Here is a 21449-nt window from a genome sequence, read left to right as displayed (position 1 = left end):
GCGATTAACCTCAGTGACAGCTCAGCTGTGAGAGAGGGACAGACAAGAAACGGACCAAACACGCACGTGTTTCACGGACGTGTGAAGGGGGCCTTAGGCTGCTTTCGCACTACGTTTTTTTAACATCCGTCATGAACGTTTTTTTAACGCAAAAACGGATCCAGTGCAAATGCGTTTTCATTTCAATGCATTTGCACTGGACTCGCGTTAACATGCGTTCACGTGCGTTATAGAAAGGATCCAGCAAGTTGCAGTTTTTTAACATTTTTCAAAAACGCTACTTGTAGCGTTTTTGAGCTGCGTCCAAATACTGCAAATTGCTGGATCCTGACTAAACAGCATGCAAACGCATGTGAACGCTGGCATGCTGATAGACAGGATCCTGCTTGCTCTACTGAGCATGCCCAGAAACCAGCCTCGCGTGACCAGTCTCTCTGTCCACCTCCCTCCCCCCCTTCTCACTCCACTCTCCCCCGCCTGAGAGCGGAGGACGCTCGTAACCAAGGTAAACATCGGGTAACCGCGGTCTTAGTTACACGGCTTATCTTGGTTACGCGTGCAGGGAACCGGCTCCTAGCAGCTGCAGACGCTGGTAGCCAATGTAAATATCGGGTATCCACGAAAGTTACCCAATGTTTACCTTGGTTATGACCCTCACAGCAGTCAGAAGCCGGCTCCCAGTCTTTCACGTTCAGTTCCGCTCACTCCCGATCACATGATTCCAATGCCCGCCCATAAACTTAAAGTGACAGGATCCTGCAAAATAAGGCTGCTTTCACACTACGTCTTTTTAACATGCGTCCTGAAAGTTTTTTTAACGCAGAAACGGGTCCAGTGCAAATGCGTTTTCATTTCAATGCATTTGCAATGGACTTGCGTTAACATGCGAACACCTGCGTTTGCGTGCGTTATAGTGAGGATCCAGCAACTTGCAGTTTTTTAACATCTTTCAAAAACGCTACTTGTAGCGTTTTTGAGCTGCGTCCAACTTCTGCAAATTGCTGGATCCTGACTAAACAGCACGCAAACGCATGTGAACGCTGGCGTGCTGATAGGCAGGATCCTGCTTGCTCTACTGAGCATGCACAGAAGCCAGCCTCCGTGATCAGTCTATCTCTCTCCTCCCTCTCTCTCTGTCTCTCCCCCTCCCTCTCTGTCTCTCTCCTCCCTCTCTCTCTCTGTCTCTCCCCCTCCCTCTCTCTCTGTCTCTCCCCCTCCCTCTCTCTCTGTCTCTCTCCTCCCTCTCTCTGTCTCTCCCCCTCCCTCTCCTCCACCTGAGAGCTGCGGACACTCGTTATCAAGGTAAATATCGGGTAACCACTTCTCTTAGTTACCCGATGTTTACGTTGGTAACGTGTGCAGGGAGCCCGGCTCCTAGCAGCTGCAGACGCTTGTAACCAAAGTAAATATCGGGTATCCAAGCAAGTATACCTGATGTTTACCTTGGTTACGAGCCTCGCAGCTGTCAGATGCCGGCTCCCAGTCTGGCACATTCAGTTCCCCTCACTCCTGATCACATGACTCCAATGCCCGCCCCCAGTGACAGGATCCTGCAAATATACACATGCGTTTGCATGCGTTTTTTGCTGTAAAAGCAGGATCCGCTTTTGCAGCAAAAAAACGTTCAGGACGCATGTTAAAAAGACGTAGTGTGAAAGCAGCCTGATACATTCGTTTTCATGCGTTTTTTTGCTGTAAAAGCAGGATCCGCTTTTGCAGCAAAAAAAGTTCATGACGCATGTTAAAAAAACGTAGTGTGAAAGCAGCTTAATTACTCTATTCACCCACTTCTCTCACTTTCCAGAGGGGAATTTGGAAAAGGAGAGCGAGATTGTCATTAGCAGCTATGGAGAAGTTTTTCTCCCCACTATTGTTGATGAAACCTCTCCATGATGAGAATTGATGCGCAACACGGAACATCCGTAGGAGCGCACGTCAACCGAAACTGTCTTTACGGAATTGGGAGTCGCTTTCTGTGCACAAGGACACGCCTCTGTTATACGACAGCCAATCAGCATCTGATCAGTCAGCTCACGCTGTTCTCTCGCGAGATAGACTAAACAACGGCTTCATTCAAACTGAGCAGAAAACCGGACGGGCGGACGAGCGAGCGGTTTGGGGTGAGTTCGTTGTGTTCGTGGCTGCCGCAAAGTTAAACACATGGACAGTAACGTGATGGAGTGGGGTGCGTATATAGGCAGGGTTAGCTGAGACGGGTCCACGTTTGCAGAGGTATGCATTTTGCCTCCTGATTCACTTCTTTATATGGCGCGACTCAAATATCCAGAGACTTCGGCGCCTGCTCGATTTATATTTGCAAGTTTACGAGTGCAAATACTACTACAGAAGTCAAACCAGCATTACAGTGCCTTAGAGAATCCCTTCTAATGTACATACAAATGAGCGGGCTTTGCCCACCTAGTCTTGGCCAGGAGTTCAGGGCATTGTTACACCCCGCTCATTTTGCATGTTGAGTGCCTCTCCTCTGCTAATGAACAGCTGTCTTTTTTTTCCATAGCGAGTGCTGTCTGTGTACGTGTATTATATTAAAGGGAACCTGTCATGAGAAATGTCCCCTAAAACCTCACAGATTCCCCCTCTGCAGCTCCTGGGCTGCATTCTATAAAGGTCCCTGTTATGATTGTGGCCACTTTCTGACCTAAAAAAAGTGTTTATAAAGTTGTACCTTTTTTGCTTCAGAATCTGTAAATCCGTCACGGGGGCGGGCTGCCTGATGGCCGTTAGTCTGGCCCCTGGTCCTGTATGCCGCCCCCATCGCTGCTTACAATAATGCTGGACGCCGCCCCCTGCTACATCCATCGCCGCGCATGCCCAGTGCCCATCTCTCGGGGATGAGCACTGTGCCTAGCGTCACCGCTGGTGACGTGCACGCAGGGTCAAGCGCGCTGCTGCAGACCCCCACGTCACCTCCTTGCCATCGGGGCAAGATGGGAAGGAGGTGACGTGGGGGTCTGCAGCAGCGCGCTTGCGCTGAACGAAGCAGGCCGAGGGGGCAAGCGCGGCCCCGCGATTATGGGCGGTTGCTTAGGAATAAACATCACAGCACCGCCCATAATCTTAACCCTGCGTGCACGTCACCAGCGGTGACGCTAGGCACAGTGCTCATCCCCGAGAGATTCTTGTAGACTTTGCTGGGGTCTACAAGAAGTCACAGAAGAAGTTACTTGCTTGCTTTTAAATTGCAAGAAAAAACACAAAGTGCGCACATAGCCTTATGGTTCTGATATGGGGCATTACTGCCTGGACTACTTGCAGAGCACATATGAACAAAAAAGGCAGTTACATAATTTTATGTATCTCCAGATAATAATACTATGTTCCTCAGGTCAAGTACAAACTTCATAGTAATAATGTAATACAGTAAAACAGGAAGTGGTAATACCAATGAAAAATAAAAGAAAAAAGCTTAAGAAAATATGAAAAATTCTTTATTAATGCAAATAGAATACATATAAATTACATAGGATAAATAGCAAATCATCTATATAAAAAAAAAAAAGAGGGGAGAAAGGATGGGTACAACGATGCCTGGATGCATAGTAACAACTTGGGAAAGGTTATAAGCTGAAAGTGTACGTCCACCCCTGCCCCCAAGGGCTACATAAAATGGTCGTCTTGCACAAATCGCTAATGCCTACTAAAGGTTAATTTGGGACATATAATAAATATGTAACAGAATATTTATTTTAAAAAAAAGTCCCAAATCAAATATTAAATTCCATAGGCTGAGATGTTTAGCATACTACCCCTTGAACAAAGCTGCTACCGTAGCGAAATGTACGTTGGGGCATCCCCCTCCCCTCCCTTCTCTTGTATATACCAGAGGTAATGCAGAAATACTTTGATACGGACTGTACTTTATATTGTTTATATCTGCACATTTGCTGCAATTTTTACAATTGTCTGTGTTCAATAATTTTCTGCCTCTGCTGTGACCATAAACATCAAATCCATCCCCCCACCCGCTATGGGATTTATTATTTGATTACATTTTTTAATGTCCCCAATGAACCCTTTGTGGGCATTAGTGATTTTATGCAGGGCCACCATTTTATATATTTCTTGGGGGCAGGGGTGGACGTATACTTTCAGCTTATATCCTTTGCAAAGTTGTTACTATGCACCTCTGCATCGTTGTACCCATCCTTACTCCCCCCTTTTTCTTTTGATATTCGACTTTCTATTTATTGTATGTAACTTCTATGTATTCTATTTGTATTAATAAGGAATTTTTCATATTTACTTTTTTCTTTTATTTTTCATTGGTACTACCACTTCCTTTTCTTCTGTGATACAGACATACAGACATACAGACATACAGACATACAGACATACAGACATACAGACATACAGACATACAGACATACAGACATACAGACATACAGACATACAGACAGAGCAGGAAGCATGTGGCAGTATTATAAAGTCTTCTCAACTTCTTGTGAATGTTTCTCAGGTGCTTCACTGGAAGACACCAGAGACCATGGATGTTCCCGTGCCTCTCAGTGAAGGCTTTAACAGAGAGCTTTTGCAGCAAGAAATAAAACTTCCCTTTTTTTCCAAATTACATTTGATTTTAGAAAACATTTTACATAAAAGCTATTAAATTATCATGATAAATCTCCTTTCAGTATTGTGTGGACTTTTGTCTTGATCTTTGTCTAGATATGAATATGAAAACTGTTTTTTGTTTTTGTTAGGTGTCTGACACAATGGACCAATCAGAAGCAATCTTAAAACTCCGGCGTCAATTAAAGGAGGTGGAAGAGGAGAGGGGTAGGGCCGCACAATATGGGCTTCAACTTTTGGAAAGTCAAAGTGACTTACAAAATCAATTGGAGAAGCAACGTTGTGAAATGACCTGTACTATTGAGGTAAGTAAATAGGGTTATTCCCATCTCCAAAATTCTATTCCAATATGTAGTGTATGTAATAGTCGCAAATACTTTCAATTTGAATTGTAGCATTGTTCTCCTAATAATATAGCCATGTCTTTTACCTCATGGGCAGGGCATTGTAGCTTGGGTATCTTGTTATGAACAATCATAGTGACAGTTTGCTCTTGACCATAGACACCTAAGCTGCAATACCCTGCACATGAGGTAAGACATGGCTATATCAGAACTACACGACATTTCTAATTGGAGGTATTTTGCTAATATACATTACACCTTACACCTACAACATATTGGGATAGGATCTTTGGGATTGGAATACCCCTTTAACGAACACTGTCTTATGTTTGATCCAAACGTTTTGTTACAGATGAGAACATAATATTAATTATTTTCCTTTTAAATTATGGATTCAGAACTTGGAACAAGAAAAATATTTGCTACAGCGTGAAGTGGAACTTAAAATTCGCATGCAAGAGAGTTTATTGTCTGAATGTGAAAACATAAAGCAACAGCAGAAAACTTGTCTTGAACAGTTACATGAACAGCTGGAAAGATGCCATAATCGAGAAAGGAGTGAACTGAATAACAAGGTATTAATCACTTCTAGAGCTAGGAGGACTCTCAAAGTACCAGGACCAGTTATCATCATTTTTTTTTTTTTTTTTTTTTTAATCTGGATTCGATCCGGAATCCGCCCCCATATAAGTCTATGGGGAGCAGAATCCGGAGCTTAAAAATGGTGGTAGGAAAGATGGAGGAATGGGAGCGAAAGTGGTGGACTTACCAAGGCTACAGCATAGCTGTACTCTGCTCCCAGGCCTCATATTCACTTCCTGGGCTACTAATTAGTCAGACGTGCCCCCACCATGAGTGTCAGCTGACTGCATCAAATAACAGGCGCCAGGACAGCCGTTGGGCGAGGAAAGCAGTACAAGTGAATCGTGTGATCTGGGCCTGGGCCACTGATTACAGTGAGACATGCCCCCACCCTGAGTGGCAGTGTAATCAAAGGCGCCAGGATATTCTAGCATCTACCATGAGCCTAGAATGTATGGGCTCATTCCAGGTTAGTGTGCATGGGTATGTTTCCTCTCGTCCACCATAATCATGCAAGGACGAGAGGAAACATAACCCTATGCACTCCTTCTATGTGGGGGTCTTGCCCCTGACCACCACGTCTATTTTAAACAACTTCATGCCCATGTGCACTTAAAAAAAAAAAATGTTTTATTCTGGCTGGAAACGTTCAACGGCATTTTGACCATGCTCCTATCATGAGACAGGGGGCGTGTTTGAAATGACGTCTTCCTGGAAAGAGTCCATACCTTCTAGCATCTGCCGTCTGTATTGTGGTATAAAAAAAATAAATAAATGAAGCAATTGGTGTGTGGCCTCCCCACCTCTCCCCCCCCAGGTATTCTGATACCAGGACAGATAAAGCCCATGGCTACAGCCCACTCCTGGGCTTATCATGGCTGTGTGTCAAAAGAAGAAAAAAGCGCATGTGCATTTTTAATGTTTTTTTTTTTTACTGAGGTTCCCCCCAATTTTGATACCCAGCCAAGAAAAAGCCAGCTGGAGGCTGGTATTCTCAAACTGGGAGACCAGCCTAAAAATATCTGCCTCCAGCCACGCGAATTGCCACATCCATTAGATTTGAGTAGCCCGGCGCTTTATTGGCTCTTCCTGAATGCCCTTGTGCGGTGACAATCTGGGTAATAAAGGGTTCCGGCAATGCGGATACCAGCGCACAGCTGCTTCTAAACCCTAGATTAATGACGGCAGACGTGTGAGACGCCCACCATCTTTAATCTGTAAGTGAAAGTAAACAAACACCGAAATAATCCTTTATTTGGAATAAAATACAAAAAAACTCTTTCACCACTTTATTAACCCCAACACACCTGCAGGTCCGAAGTAATCCACTTGCGATCCCACGGCGATTCAGCTCTGCTATATTGTGCTATATCAGAATATATTAAAATTGTGCTATATCAGAATATCACAGCGAGCGGCCATAGAACAAGATTGCAATGACGTCACTCAGATCATTTGCGGCCACAGCTGGAGGTTCCCACAGTCCTTTACCTGTAATCGCAGGTAACCTGACCCAGGTGAGGCCAGTGAGTTCATAGACTTACATCTCCTGGCAGAAAACCGCAGTTTTTGTGATGACATTTTTACACCATATTCCTGCACCCAATCTACACCTCTTGGAAAAAAAAAAAGCATTTTATTTTTTTTGCCACAGTTTTTCCCTAGCAGGTGCACATTTGGTGCTGAAATTGTCTGCACCAAATTTACACCTCCTAGCAGAAAAGACATGCAGTTCCCCCCAATTGTGATATCCAGCCAAGATAAAGCTGGGGAATGGTATTCTCAGGCTCTAGAGACCCAGCCTAAAAATATCAACCTCCAGCTGGCCCGGAATTGCCGCATCCATTAGATGTGACAAGCCCCGGTGCTTTACCTAGCTCTCACCGAATACCCTGGTCTGGTGGCAATCGGGGTTATAAGTGGTTAATACCAGCGCACAGCTGCTACTAAGCCCTAGATTAATGATGGCAGGCATCTTAGACACCCCCCGCCATCATTAATCTGTAAATGAAACTAAAAAAAACTGAAAAAAATCCTTTTTTGGAATAAAATAAAAAAAAGGACCTTCTTTCACCAACACCCTGCAGGTCCAACGTAATCCACACGAGGTCCCACGGCAATTCCAGTTGTACATCTGAATCTCACAGCGAGCGCCATAGAACATGACAGCCCGCTGTGAGCTCTAGAGAATGAATGAGCCGCAATGAGTGATGGCTGCAGGCAGATGCTGTCACACAGGTTGGGGGGAGCGTCTGCAACCAATCACAGAGCCCAGGCAGGCCGTTGGGTGGGGAACGCTGTGCATTTTGAATGAGTGACCGAGGGAGGTCGCAGGAGCAGTGTAAAGCAGCGCGGGAGTAGTGTTCAATCAGGCCGGAGCATCGGTAAGTAGCACTCACTTATTTTCTTTATTTTTAAGTCTATATATATATCTAATATCTAATATATATATATATATAATATACAAGCACCCGGAATCCCGGGCCCAGGTCCAGCACTTGGGCAACTTTGAAACCGTGCGGATCCGGACATTTAAAGTCTAGGTCCGCCCAACCCTAATCACTTCATCTTTCTATTGTTAGGGTTATAACAATCCTGTTTTGTGGCCAAAGATTGCAATCCCTGGCCCTACTGTGAATCTCCTGACCCAAACTAACAGTGTAATAAATGCCTATGATTCTGGTAGCTCAAGTTTCTAGACATGACAAACCAGAAAATGTCCATTTTAGTCATATGAACCTCTGACAGCGGTTTTTAGTGCACTTCGGCAGGGAGCGTACTTTTCTCCACCACCATCGCTGGCCCCATGACGCGTTCGTGGAGGATGGTTAATGATTGTAATGAGAGTCGGGGGGGTCACCTGATGACCCCTGTCACTCTCTTGTCGTAGTTCCTGTGAACGCTGGCTGAGCGCCAGTATTTGCAGGTGATTAAAACATCGCATCTACCCAAAAGTTGTATAATTAAAAACATAAGTTAAATTTTCAAACAATAAACCCTCATAGTCCAAGATCATGAAAAAATGAACACTACGTGTCTCAAAAAATTGTGACAAAAGCGCAATTTTTTTTTTACGGCTATATTGACGGAAATCTAAAAAAAGGGATGGCACTTGGAAGAAGGGGAGGGCCCCCCAACCCCACCCCCCCCCAAAAAAAATCCCGAAAATCGCTGGCAGGTGAAGGGGTTAATATTTTGATCGCATTTTTATAGACATGGTGATATCAAATATTTTTTTACTTTTTGTTTAGTCTGCTTAGAGCTTTGAACCCTGTAGTTTATTTTCTTCTACGGAGGCCATAGATTGGACTTCATCAGAGAATAAGGAAGACAACCTATTACCAGTCTACTATCTCATACCCCAAGTTTGTACTAGAACACACCAGCGCGGAATCGGTGCATGCGTGCATCGGCAGTTGCGTTATTTAAATGTCAGTGATTGATGGTGGCAGCAATCAAGGATGGTTCCAGGTGCTGCTTTTATAGAAAGATGCTGCATATCCTAGCCAATAATCTCATAAATCAGCACCCACCAGTATGTCACACATGAAAAGGTGTTAGGCTATGTGTGTACACTGGGGATTTGTGTCTCCACTGAAAAATGCACCTACCTTCGGAAAAACCACACCAAAAAGACATTCAATTTTACCTTGTTTTGCTTTTTTTTTGCTTCTGCTTTACCGCCTTTTTGCCTGCGGTTTTGTGCCTGTGGTTTTTTTAACATTGTCAATGACATAATACAGGAAAAAACGCAGAAAAGAAGTGACATGCTGCTTCTTTTTGCTGCAGAAAAACGTGCGCACGCATTTTGGATTTCTCATAGACTTTGCTGGGGAAGGACTGCGTGAAGTTTATGAACACATCACACCAATTCTGCAGCAAAATCTGCAGCAAATCTGCGGCAAAAAACGCAGTGTGCACACAGGGCCTTAAGGAGGCTGTTTCCATTATGGGGGTAATAAAAATATAACTTGACACGGATTGGCTTAAAATAAAAAAAGTGGTAAATTCTCCGTCCAATATTCCTGTAGATCCAGCGCACATCCATCCCTTTTTAGAGCTTTATACTACAACATATTTATGTATATTGTAAAAATATTTTTTTTACATTTTTTTAAATCCCTTGTTGTACCCAGATAGAGAAACTGAAGGCTGAATTAGATGAAGCAAGGCTGAGTGAGAAACAACTAAAGCACAAACTCGACCATCAGACTGAGCTGCTAGCTAGCAAATCGGAGGAGCTGCGTGCAATGTGTGAGCGTGCTCATGAAACTATGACTTCTGAAACTCTGGCACTCCAGCTTGAAGTGAATGAACTTGAAAGTGCTAAGGCAAGTAACTAATCTGGTGCCTCTTGATGTATTGTTTGGAGTGTCCCTTTAGCCCCTTAACAACCCTTGACGTACTGGGTACGACATGGTGCTAAACGACCCATGATGTAACCAGTACGTCATGGCGAAATCGCGGCCCTGGAGCCCCGGTGAGTGCGATCGGTGTAATCAAATAGAAGATTCGGGAAGGAAGGGACCTCTGCCTGACCTAAGGAGAGGTGCTGTCTTCTCACCGAACCTACAGAGGCTGCGATTGGCTGATTAACGCCACTCACCCAATTACAGTCACTGTAATATTTCAGCCATTGAAAATGGCTGAAACATTGAAATCCAGCCATAATCAGTGCAGCTATATCACTGATGACTGGCTGGACCTGGGTGAACTTTGTTTCACCCGCCCCCAGCTCGGATTGGAGAGACCGGTCTTGTGACCGATCTCTCCAGTCACCGTGGATCTGGTGCCGGTGACCTGTAAGTGACTGCTCCTTTCAGCTTCACTCCGTCCGTGAAAGCTGAGGAGAGCGGTCGCTGCGGGTGGCCATCGGTAAGTCATAGCCCCCCGGCCTACCGCTGCTCCCGATCCACCGCTGCCACCGCCCGCTGCGGTCCCCGCCCCCGCCGCCCGTCACGACGCTGTCCCTGCCGCCACGCCTCTGTCCCTGCCGCCACCGCCCGCCAAGCCGCTGTCTCCGCCCGCCACGCCGCTGCCACCGCCCACCACGCCACTGTTCCCACCACCCCCTTTCATTCGCACCCACCTTTTTTGGCCGCCGCTGTCCCCGAATCGGCCGCCATTGTTCCCGATCGGCCGCCGCCTCCATCGGCTGCCCCTTCTCCATCCACCACTGCACCTCCCCGCCCCTCCATGTGCTGCCTCCCCGCCCCTCCATGTGCCATCGCTCTCCCATCAGACTCTGCCCCCCTCCCCGATCTGCTGCCTGCTCTCTCCCATCCTCTTCATCTACTGCCCCCTCTCGCCCTCCTCAATCTGTTGCCTCCTTCATCTGCTGCCTCCTCTGTCTGCTGTGATCCTGCTGCCTAGATCCATCCTGTAAGGTAGCTATCTCCAATCTCACCCCCCATCCTCCGCCGCTCCTCCATCTGCTGCGCCCTTTCCCATCCTCAATCCGCTGCGCCCTTTCCCATCCTCTGCCGCTCCTCCATCCGCTGCGCCCTTTCCCATCCTCTGCCGCTCCTCCATCCGCTGCGCCCTTTCCCATCCTCTGCCGCTCCTCCATCCGCTGCGCCCTTTCCCATCCTCTGCCGCTCCTCCATCCGCTGCGCCCTTTCCCATCCTCTGCCGCTCCTCCATCCGCTGCGCCCTTTCCCATCCTCTGCCGCTCCTCCATCCGCTGCGCCCTTTCCCATCCTCTGCCGCTCCTCCATCCGCTGCGCCCTTTCCCATCCTCTGCCGCTCCTCCATCCGCTGCGCCCTTTCCCATCCTCTGCCGCTCCTCCATCCGCTGCGCCCTTTCCCATCCTCCATCCGCTGCGCCCTTCACCAATCCTCCATCCGCTGCGCCCTTTCTCATCTGCTGCCCCTCCATCCGCTGCCGCACCCTCTCGCATCGCATTATCCAGCACAGTTGCTCGCTTCCAGACAGGATCGGATGATGCGATGCGAGTCTCGTGCATTGCTTTCACATTTGGCACTGGTCTTAGTGGCAGGTGCTCATATTTTTTTTTATTTTACGGACGTCCGTATTTTTTATTTTGCCAAACTAATTTTTTTGTATGGGGGGGGTCTAGTTTCCAAAATGGGGTCACATGTGGGGGAGCTCCATTGTTTAGGCACCTCAGGGGGTTTCCAAATGCAACATGGCGTCTGCTAATAATTCCAACCAATTTTGCTGTGAAATGGCCCTCCTTCTCTTCTGAGCCCTGCCGTGCGCCCAAACAATTGATTTCCACCACATATGAGGTATCTGTGTACTCAGGAGAAATTGCACAATACGTTTTATGGTGCGTTTTTTCCTGATACCCTTGTGAAAAAAAAGCTACCTGTTTGAAAAAACAATTTTGTGGTTAAAAAAAATAAAATTATTTTCACGGCTGAACATTACAAACGTTTGTGAAGCCTCCAGGGGTTCAAAGTGCTCACTAAACAGCTAGATAAATTCCATGAGGCCTCTAATTTCCAAAATGGGGTCACTTGTGGGGGAGCTCTATTGTTTAGGCACCTCAGGGGTCTTCAAACTTGACATGGCGTCTGCTAATGAGTGCAGCTAATTTTGCACTCAAAAATTCAAATGGCGCTCCTTGCCTTCCGAGTCCTGCCGAGTGCCCAAACATTTGATTTCCACCACATATGAGGTATCGGTGTACTCAGGAGAAAATGGACAATACATTTTATGGTGCATTTTTTCCTGATACACTTGTGAAAAAAAAGCTATCTAGTTGAATCAACAGTTTTGTGGTAATTTTTATTTTTTTTTTTCTTTTCACGGCTCAACGTTCTAAACTTCTGTGAAACCCACAGGGGTTCAAAGTGCACATTAAACATCTAGAAAAATTATTTGAGGGCTCTAGATTCCAAAATGGGGTCACTTGTGGGGGAGCTCCATTGTTTAGGCACCTCAGGGGGTCTTCAAACCCGACATGGCGTCCGCTAAGGAGTGCAGCTAATTTTGCACTCAAAAATTCAAATGGCGCTCCTTGCCTTCCGAGCCCTACCATGTGCCCAAACATTTGATTTCCACCACATATGAGGTATCTGCGTACTCAGGAGAAAATGAACGATACATTTTATGATGCATTTTTTCTGATACCCTTGTGAAAATGCTACATTTTATGGCTAAAATAACATTTTTGTGTAAAAAAAAAAAAAAAAAATTTTCATTTTTTCCTGATACATTGCTTTGGTTGCTGTGAAGCACCTAAACTGTTAATAAACTTCTTGGATGTGGTTTTGAGCAGAGTGAGGGGTGCAGATTTTAGAATGGGGTCACTTTTGGGTATTTCTTTATCGTTCCTTTGGGAGACCCATACCATGGGTGTTTAGCTTCTGCCTCCGGAGGACACACAATGTACTACACTTAAAAGTGTAGCTCCTCTCTCTGAGCTTATACACCCCCTGGTAGCCAGTCCTAGCCAGTTTATTGCTTTGTGTCAGGAGGCATACATCCACACATGCATTCTCATCTGATTTGTTTGACTTTTGGAAAGAGTTTCAAGAAAAGTGGGTCCATGTCTGGTCTCCCGGCATGTCCCTTCTCACCCCACTGTGTCGGCGGTGTTGTTAAGGTTGATTTACAAGGCTGCAGCCTTACATACCGCGCTCCTTCACCATCCCTTCTGGGCTCTGGCTTGAAGTGGGAGCCAGCACGGTCTCCATGCCTGGCAGGAGTCCGGTCTCCATCCACAGCCCCTTGAGGATTCTGTTGGACCGGAGCTCTCATCCCCAGGGACATGGCCCTGCGTCTCAGCAGCTAAGTACCTGAGACGTTTATGTTGGGGGTCCCGGTTCTTTATTGTAAGGGGAGAGTATGCTGTATGTGATCGTTTTAACTTTTCCGGCGGATTCTCTAGCTTTTGCCTGAGAACCGCGCCGATGGTGCCTGCTTGTCTGCCTCGCCGCTTAAATTTAGGCCCCGGCTTCACCGGAGGCCTAGTTTCATTTTCCTGCCCTCGCATGTCACTCATGCAGAGGGACAGGTTCGGCTCCTTCCGGCGGCCGTTCTACACAGGGGAGAGACACTCCCCACTGCTGGGGCGTCCCTCCTTCCCTGCAGGTCTCTATAGCCCTCCAGTTCCCGCTCTTTTATAGGAACGCCCCCTAGTCATTTCTCAGGCAGAGTTCACTCTGCTCTGGGACATCCTGCATTCTGCATCTCTGCTGAGGTGCTGCGACTGGGGGACTGGGCTTCGGGATCTGGAGGGCACACAACACCGCACTCAGCGGTCTGGTAAGCCACAGCCGGTCTCCGGTTGTGGACCTCTGTATACCAGCAGCATGTCTCACACAAGGAGCAAGGCTCCAAAGCTTTATTCTGCATGCACTGCATGTAAGCTCCTGCTGCCTGAGCCGAGCATTTATCCACACTGTGATGGTTGCTCTAACTTGGTGGTGCCACAGCCTGGAGTCTCACCCCCAGTGGTCTCTCAGGCTGCTGCTGCACCTGTGATTGAACCCCCGGCCTGGGTAGAGTCCTTTTCTAGGTCCATATCCCAGTCATTTGCTGAGTCCATGGGACTTTTGTCCAGGACTTTGATGAATATGCATCAGTCCCCCTCACAGGGTGCCTCTAATACTCTTGACAGAGGACTCCTATCCTCTGACCTCCGTCCATCGGAGCTCACGGAGGATTCATCATCTGATCCCAAACCCAGGGCCTGCCCTGACAAACGCTTTCCAAAGCATGGTTCTGATGACCGGTTTCCATTTCCACCTGAGGTGGTCAAGGAGTGGTCTCACTCCCCAAAGGTAGACCCTCCGGTGTCTAGGCTATCAGCCCGGACCGTTGTGTCGGTGGCTGACGGCACCTCACTTAAGGATTCCACTGACCGTCAGATTGACCTTCTGGCCAAATCTGTGTATGAAGCTGCGGGGGCCGCGTTTTCCCCGTCTTTTGCAGCAGTGTGGGCTCTCAAAGCCATCTCTGCTTCTCTAGAGGAGATGCATTCCCTCACCAAGGAATCTATGCCTGAGATGGTTACCTTAACTGCTCAGGCTTCAGCCTTTTCATCTTATGCCATGCTAGAGGCTGCTCACCGCACTGTGGTGGCTTCAGCTAATTCTCTTGTTATCCGCAGGATTTTGTGGGTTCGAGAGTGGAAGGCAGATGCTTCTTCCAAGAAGTTTCTTGCTGGGCTCACTTTTGCTGGTTCACGGCTGTTTGGTGAACAGCTGGATGAAATCATTAAAGAAGCTACTGGCGGGAAGAGTACTTCCATGCCACAAACCAAGACCAGGAAACCCGCCCAGGGTAGGAATCAATCGAGGTTTCGTTCCTTTCGTTCCTCCAACTGGTCATCCTCTAAGCCTTCCGCTTCGTCCGCTAACTCGGCCAAGGATCAGAAATCCAACTGGCGCCCAAGAGCGCGTCCGCAGAAGACCACAGGAGGTTCTGCCACTAAGGCAGCTTCCTCATGACTCTCGGCCCGCTCCAGCCACGTCCTTAGTCGGTGGCAGGCTCTCCCACTTTGGCGACGCTTGGTTAAAGCAAGTCTCCGATCAGTGGGTGAGAGACATCATATCTCACGGCTACAGGATAGAATTCTCTTCCAGCCCTCCAAACAGATTTTTTCTTTCAACTCCCCCCTGCTCCAAGGCCGCCGCCTTCTCGCAGGCCATGGCGTCCTTGCAGGCAAACGGAGTGATTGTCCCAGTTCCCGCTCAGGAACGGTTCAGAGGTTTTTACTCAAATCTCTTCCTAGTTCTAAAAAAGGACTGTACCTTCCGGCCCATTTTGGATCTCAAGCTTCTCAACAAGCATGTCCGGGTGCGGCATTTTCGCATGGAGTCTCTGCGATCAGTCATTGCCTCTATGACCCAAGGGGAGTTCCTGGCGTCCATCGACATCAGAGATGCCTATCTACATGTGCCAATCGCAGTGTCACATCAGCGTTGGTTACGTTTTGCGATAGGAGAGGATCATTTCCAATTCGTGGCTCTCCCCTTCGGGTTAGCCACGGCCCCTCGGGTATTCACCAAGGTCATGGCGGCAGTGATTGCGGTCCTGCACCTCCAGGGGTTAGCAGTGCTTCCTTATCTGGACGACCTTCTGGTCAAGGGTACATCCAGCGCAGACTGTCAGCGGAGTGTTTCGCTCACTCTCGCCACCCTAGCCCAATTCGGGTGGATTGTCAATCTTCCCAAATCCACTCTGACTCCGACCCAGAGTCTCACGTACCTAGGGATGCAGTTCGAGACTTTGCCGGCACTTGTGAAGTTGCCCTTAATCAAACGACAGTCTCTCTGGCTAGCGGTGCGCTCTCTCCTGAGGCCCCGCCATTATTCCCTCAGGCGCCTGATGCAGGTGCTGGGTCAAATGGTGGCCTCCATGGAGGCGGTTCCCTTTGCCCAGTTCCATCTGCGTCCTCTGCAGCTGGACATTCTCCGCTGTTGGGACAAGCGGCCTTCCTCCTTACAGAGGTTAGTGGCTCTGTCGCCACGGACCAAGAGCTCTCTTCAGTGGTGGCTTCGACCCCTCTCCCTGTCCCAAGGGCGCTCCTTCCTGACTCCGTCCTGGGTGATTCTCACCACCGATGCCAGCCTTTCCGGCTGGGGAGCGGTACATCTCCACCACAGAGCACAGGGCACTTGGACTCCGTCCGAGTCAGCCCTTTCAATCAATGTGCTGGAAATCAGAGCTGTGCTTCTAGCTCTCCTAGCCTTTCACCACCTGTTGGCGGGCAGGCACATTCGAGTCCAGTCAGACAACGCGACAGCGGTTACCTACATCAATCACCAAGGCGGGACATGCAGCCGCCTGGCAATGTTGGAGGTCCAACGCATTCTTCAATGGGCGGAGGACTCCAAGTCCACCATATCCGCAGTCCACATCCCTGGCGTAGAAAACTGGGAGGCAGATTATCTCAGCCGTCAATCCGTGGACGGTGGCGAGTGGTCCCTGCACCCGGCAGTGTTTCAGTCAATCTGCCGCAAGTGGGTCACTCCGGACGTGGACCTAATGGCATCCCGTCACAACAACAAGGTTCCGGTTTACATGGCTCGCTCCCACGATCCTCAGGCCTTCGCCGCGGACGCTCTGGTTCAAGACTGGTCCCAGTTTCGTCTGTCCTACGTGTTTCCCACTCTAGCTCTCTTGCCCAGAGTCCTGCGCAAGATCAGAATGGAGGGCCGTCGAGTCATCCTCATTGCACCTGACTGGCCCAGGCGAGCTTGGTATCCGGACCTGCTCCAACTGTCCGTGGAGATGCCGTGGCATCTTCCAGACCGTCCAGACCTGCTCTCGCAAGGTCCGTTTTTCCGCCCGAATTCTGTGGCACTCAAATTGACGGCGTGGCTCTTGAGTCCTGGATTTTGACGGCTTCTGGTATTCCTCCTGAAGTCATCTCCACTATGACTCGGGCCCGTAAGTCTTCCTCCGTCAAGATCTATCACAGGATTTGGAAAATTTTCCTGTCCTGGTGTCGCTCTTCCGGCCATTCTCTTTAGCCATTCTCATTGCCGACCCTTCTGTCTTTTTTACAGTCCGGTCTGCAGCTAGGACTGTCCCTCAACTCTCTCAAGGGACAAGTCTCAGCTCTATCAGTGCTGTTCCAGCGGCGTCTCGCCCGGCTGGCTCAGGTCCGCACCTTCATGCAAGGTGCGTCTCACATCATTCCGCCTTATCGGCGGCCCTTGGATCCCTGGGACCTTAACTTGGTCCTCACGGTATTGCAGAAACCCCCTTTCGAGCCCCTTAGGGAGGTTTCTTTGTATCGCCTTTCTAGTTGCCATAACTTCTCTCAGGAGAGTCTCTGATTTGGCTGCGCTCTCCTCGGAGTCACCTTTTTTGGTTTTTCACCAAGACAAGGTAGTTCTCCGTCCGACCCCGGACTTTCTTCCTAAGGTGGTCTCTCCCTTCCACCTTAACCAGGATATTTCCTTGCCTTCCTTCTGTCCGGCCCCTGTTCATCGCTTTGAGAAAGCGCTGCATACTCTAGATCTGGTGCGTGCTCTCCGGATTTATGTGTCTCGCACCGCTGCGCTTTGGCGGTGCACCTCTCCTTTTTGTGCTAACCACAGTGCGGCGCAAGGGTCTCTCTGCTTCTAAGCCGACCTTGGCCCGTTGGATTAGATCGACCATTTCGGACGCCTACCAGAGTACTCAGGTGCCTCCCCCGCCGGGGATCAAAGCACACTCGACCAGAGCTGTCGGTGCCTCTTGGGCTTTTAGGCACCAGGCTACAGCTCAACAAGTCTGTCAGGCTGCCACTTGGACTAGCCTGCATACCTTTTCGAAGCACTACCAAGTGCATGCTCATGCTTCGGCAGATGCGAGCTTGGGCAGACGCATCCTTCAGGCGGCTGTCGCCCACTTGTGAAGTTAGGCTCCGCCTACTTCTTAGTTTTTCTGTTTATTCCCACCCAGGGACAGCTTTGGAACGTCCCATGGTATGGGTCTCCCAAAGGAACGATAAAGAAAAAGAGAATTTTGTTACTTACCGTAAATTCTTTTTCTTATAGTTCCGTATTGGGAGACCCAGCTCCCTCCCTGTTGGCAATTTTCTTGTTCCGTGTGTTATCACCGGCTGTTGTCGTGGACAGAGTCTCCGGTTGTTCCGGTTCTTACTCGGTTCTACTTGTGGGTGGCTATTCTCCTTCAGCTTTTGCACTAAACTGGCTAGGACTGGCTACCAGGGGGTGTATAAGCTCAGAGGGAGGAGCTACACTTTTAAGTGTAGTACTTTGTGTGTCCTCTGGAGGCAGAAGCTAAACACCCATGGTATGGGTCTCCCAATACGGAACTATAAGAAAAAGAATTTACGGTAAGTAACAAAATTCTCTTTTTTTGTTTATTTATTTTGTAAATTTTGTTGGAAAAATGAGAAATTGCTGATGAACTTTGAACCCTTCTAACTTACTAACGTAAAAAAATTTTGTTTCAAAAATTGTGCTGGTGTAAAGTAGAGATGTGGGAAATGTTATTTAGTAACTATTTTGTGTGACATATCTCTCAGATTTATCGGCATAAAACTTCAAACTTTGAAAATTGCGAAATTTTCTAAATTTTCACCAAATTTCTGGAATTTTCAAAAACGCTAAACATATTGGCCTAAATTTACCACTGACATGAAGTACAATATGTCACGAAAAAACAATGTCAGAATCGCCAGGGTCCGTTGAAGCGTTTCAGAGTTATAACCTGTCAAAGTGACACTGGTAAAAATTGCAAAAAAATAACCGGGTCTTTAAGGTGAAAACAGCCCACTGTCTCCATGCTCCCATGTGCTGGATCGAATCCAGACCACACACCACAGAGTGAAACGCCAGCTCAACTTTGCTCAATACAGAACAATATTGAGCTCCACAGAAAGGGAATAGGTCAAATGCTCCCCATAGATACACCACAAGGTGTCTGTCAAAACACACATCCCAAGACAATTCACCACCTCAAAATGCTTTACTATTTTTATTGTATGTTATGATTAAAAGACCATGCCAAACATTATGTAAAAAGGAATATAGTGCGCTCCTCATGAATCCACCTAATTACCTCATCACCACTGTCTTTTTGAGAACCATATTGGAAATACTGTTCAATGCATTTATATTCCATTATACATTCTCTAGGAATAGTTCTATTGTTGCCCGAGCATTACAAGGGTGTACATGTACACGGGTTCCACATAATCAGCGGGATAGAACAGTTCATTACCTATCCCTCAGGAACTATATAGGTTACGAAATCGTTACCTATATAGTTCCTGATGGATAGGTAATGAACTGTTCTATCCCGCTGTATATATGGAACCCGTGTACATGTACACCCTTGTAATGCTCGGGCAACAATAGAACTATTCCTAGAGAATGTATAATGGAATATAAATGCATTGAACAGTATTTCCAATATTAGAAAAAGAGAGATCCAGCGCCAGGAATGGGAAAATTAAAAGTCCATTTTATTGTGCCAATGCATATTAAAATTCCAGCAGGTACAGCATATCAGTCGGATGGCAACAGAACGGGTTTCGACGCCTCAGGTCTTAATCATGTTCTAATAATTATAATTAAATATATTTCCAATATGGTTCTCAAAAAGACAGTGGTGATGGTGTAATCAGTTGGATTCATGAGGGGCACACTATTATTCCCTTTTACATAATGTTCAGCATCGTCTGTTAATCATAACATATAATAAAAATAGTAAAAAAGCATTTTGAAGTGGTGAATTGTCTTGCGATGACCTACTCCCTTTGTGTGGTGCTCCATATTGTTCTGTGTTGAGGCAAGCTGAGCTGGCGTTTCACTCTGGTGTGTGGCCTGGATTCGATCCAGCACATGGGAGCATGGAGACAGTGGGCTTCTTTTTCCCTATGTGCCTGTCTATTTTCCTTGACGTAAATCGCCCAGCTCTAATAGTAAAACACACCTCCTGGATGCGTGTTGATTCCTCTGATAGACTTGTGACGCGCTTACCACTCCCACTGTTAACATCATTTCCGGTCAAAGAATGGAACGCGGAACCTGCGTTCCGCAGATGGAGTCTGCGCAGTACAACATAGCAGCGCTTGGCTTTCAGCGTGACGCACTTACGGTTCATCGCTATGTGAGATACGGATATACATACTCTTCCTGGATAGAGTACAATGTGGAACGCACGCTGCTTGCCTCTCACAAAACCATGCGACTGGCACATGAAGGGGCTGAATTGTCTGATTATACCTGCGCATTATTTCTGACATGGATTCACCTGTGCCCCTGAATCACCACTGGTGAGTTCCTTAATTGGTTTTTAATTCTAATCGGTCTGAGTTTGCTTATATACCCTCCATTATTGCTGCTCTGGTTCCTTTGTGTTATTCTGGGACCTTGGGCATAGGACCTCTAACCTCTACCAAAATACCGGAGTCCCCTGATGATTCCTATACGATGAAACGGGTCGGGACGAGGCTAGGAACGGTATAGGGGTATAAAGTGAGTTTTAGCTGTGGTCTGGCCTTGTTAAGGCAGAAGCTTGGGGCAACAGGTTAAGCTATTTTCCCTAGGGCTGTGTAGGGTCAGTGACAACATGAGAATGGAAAGACGACCCACACAGAAGAAACCCAGATGTACCCCAAGCTACTGAATATGGGTGAGATTGTTCCCATTTTTTCTCATAGAGCATTTGGATATATTGTTAGTTTCTCCTCTGAGGACCAATATATAGCTCTTTTTTTGTGTATATTGAGTTTGTTTGATTATTTTTTAGTAATCATCATGTGGACCACTGTCCCCTAGGCTAAATAATCTACTCAATTATCATTTGTGTTTTTTTATTTATTTTGTTATACATCTATAGGCCCCTTAGTCACCATATTTAACAACATATGGTATTGTCTGAGATGTCAGAACACTAAGAAGCTTTTGGTTACATGTACCTAATCTAGGTTTTTAATATAATAGGAATAAAAGTTACATTTTAGCCTCTTAATTTTGCTGTTTACACATGTTTGGAGATGTCAATAATTCTGAGGTGGGCCGAAAACAAGATTCCCCTGATCTTAAGGCCCCGTCACACACAGAGATAAATCTTTGGCAGATCTGTGGTTGCAGTGAAACCATGGACATATTGTTCCATTTGTACACAGCCACAAACCTGGTACTGATTGTCCACAATTTCACTGCAACCACAGATCTGCCGCATATTTATCTTTGTGTGAGAGGGCCTTTAGTAGTTTACATTTCCAGGGTAGACAATTGGGAAGTGGACTCTTAACTAAGAGATATTCAGTCAGTCTTTGTTGGGGCACTCTGGACGTTGATCTAAGGGATTCCAGGCTAAACCACAGAGTGCCAGGTTTTACCGTAAGATCTTGGGAACCCCAGGTGGTTTTAGGTCGAGTCTCTAACAATTCCTTGGTCCCAGTTCTTGTGATCATCTCTTTTCCCACCTCTTCCCAAGCTTCTTAAGAAGATCAGAGTAGAGGAGGTTCCCGTGATCCTGAGGTCTCC

The 21449-nt window shown here is 47.2% G+C and overlaps 1 protein-coding gene across 5 annotated transcripts in view; it reads left to right on the top strand.

Moving 5' to 3' along the window:
• The first annotated feature begins 2060 nt into the window (after positions 1–2060).
• SPDL1 (spindle apparatus coiled-coil protein 1) overlaps positions 2061–21449 on the top strand; it is a 1183111-nt gene continuing 1163722 nt past the window's right edge. For 4 of the 5 annotated variants that reach the window (XM_075344564.1, XM_075344563.1, XM_075344562.1 and 1 more), the window contains exons 1-4: positions 2061–2120; positions 4722–4895; positions 5333–5509; positions 9653–9847. In XM_075344564.1, coding sequence (XP_075200679.1) covers positions 4734–4895; positions 5333–5509; positions 9653–9847 — 534 coding nt within the window. In that variant the 5' untranslated portion in view covers positions 2061–2120; positions 4722–4733. Of the gene's footprint in view, positions 2121–2145; positions 2233–4721; positions 4896–5332; positions 5510–9652; positions 9848–21449 lie in introns of those variants that run through there. The other variant, XM_075344561.1, reaches the window with a different exon arrangement.

Source organism: Anomaloglossus baeobatrachus, chromosome 4, assembly GCF_048569485.1.
Source record: "Anomaloglossus baeobatrachus isolate aAnoBae1 chromosome 4, aAnoBae1.hap1, whole genome shotgun sequence".
Taxonomy (NCBI): Eukaryota; Metazoa; Chordata; class Amphibia; order Anura; family Aromobatidae; genus Anomaloglossus; species Anomaloglossus baeobatrachus.
The sequence above is the reverse complement of the archived record's forward strand: the minus strand, read 5'-3'. Positions and strand labels throughout refer to the sequence as shown.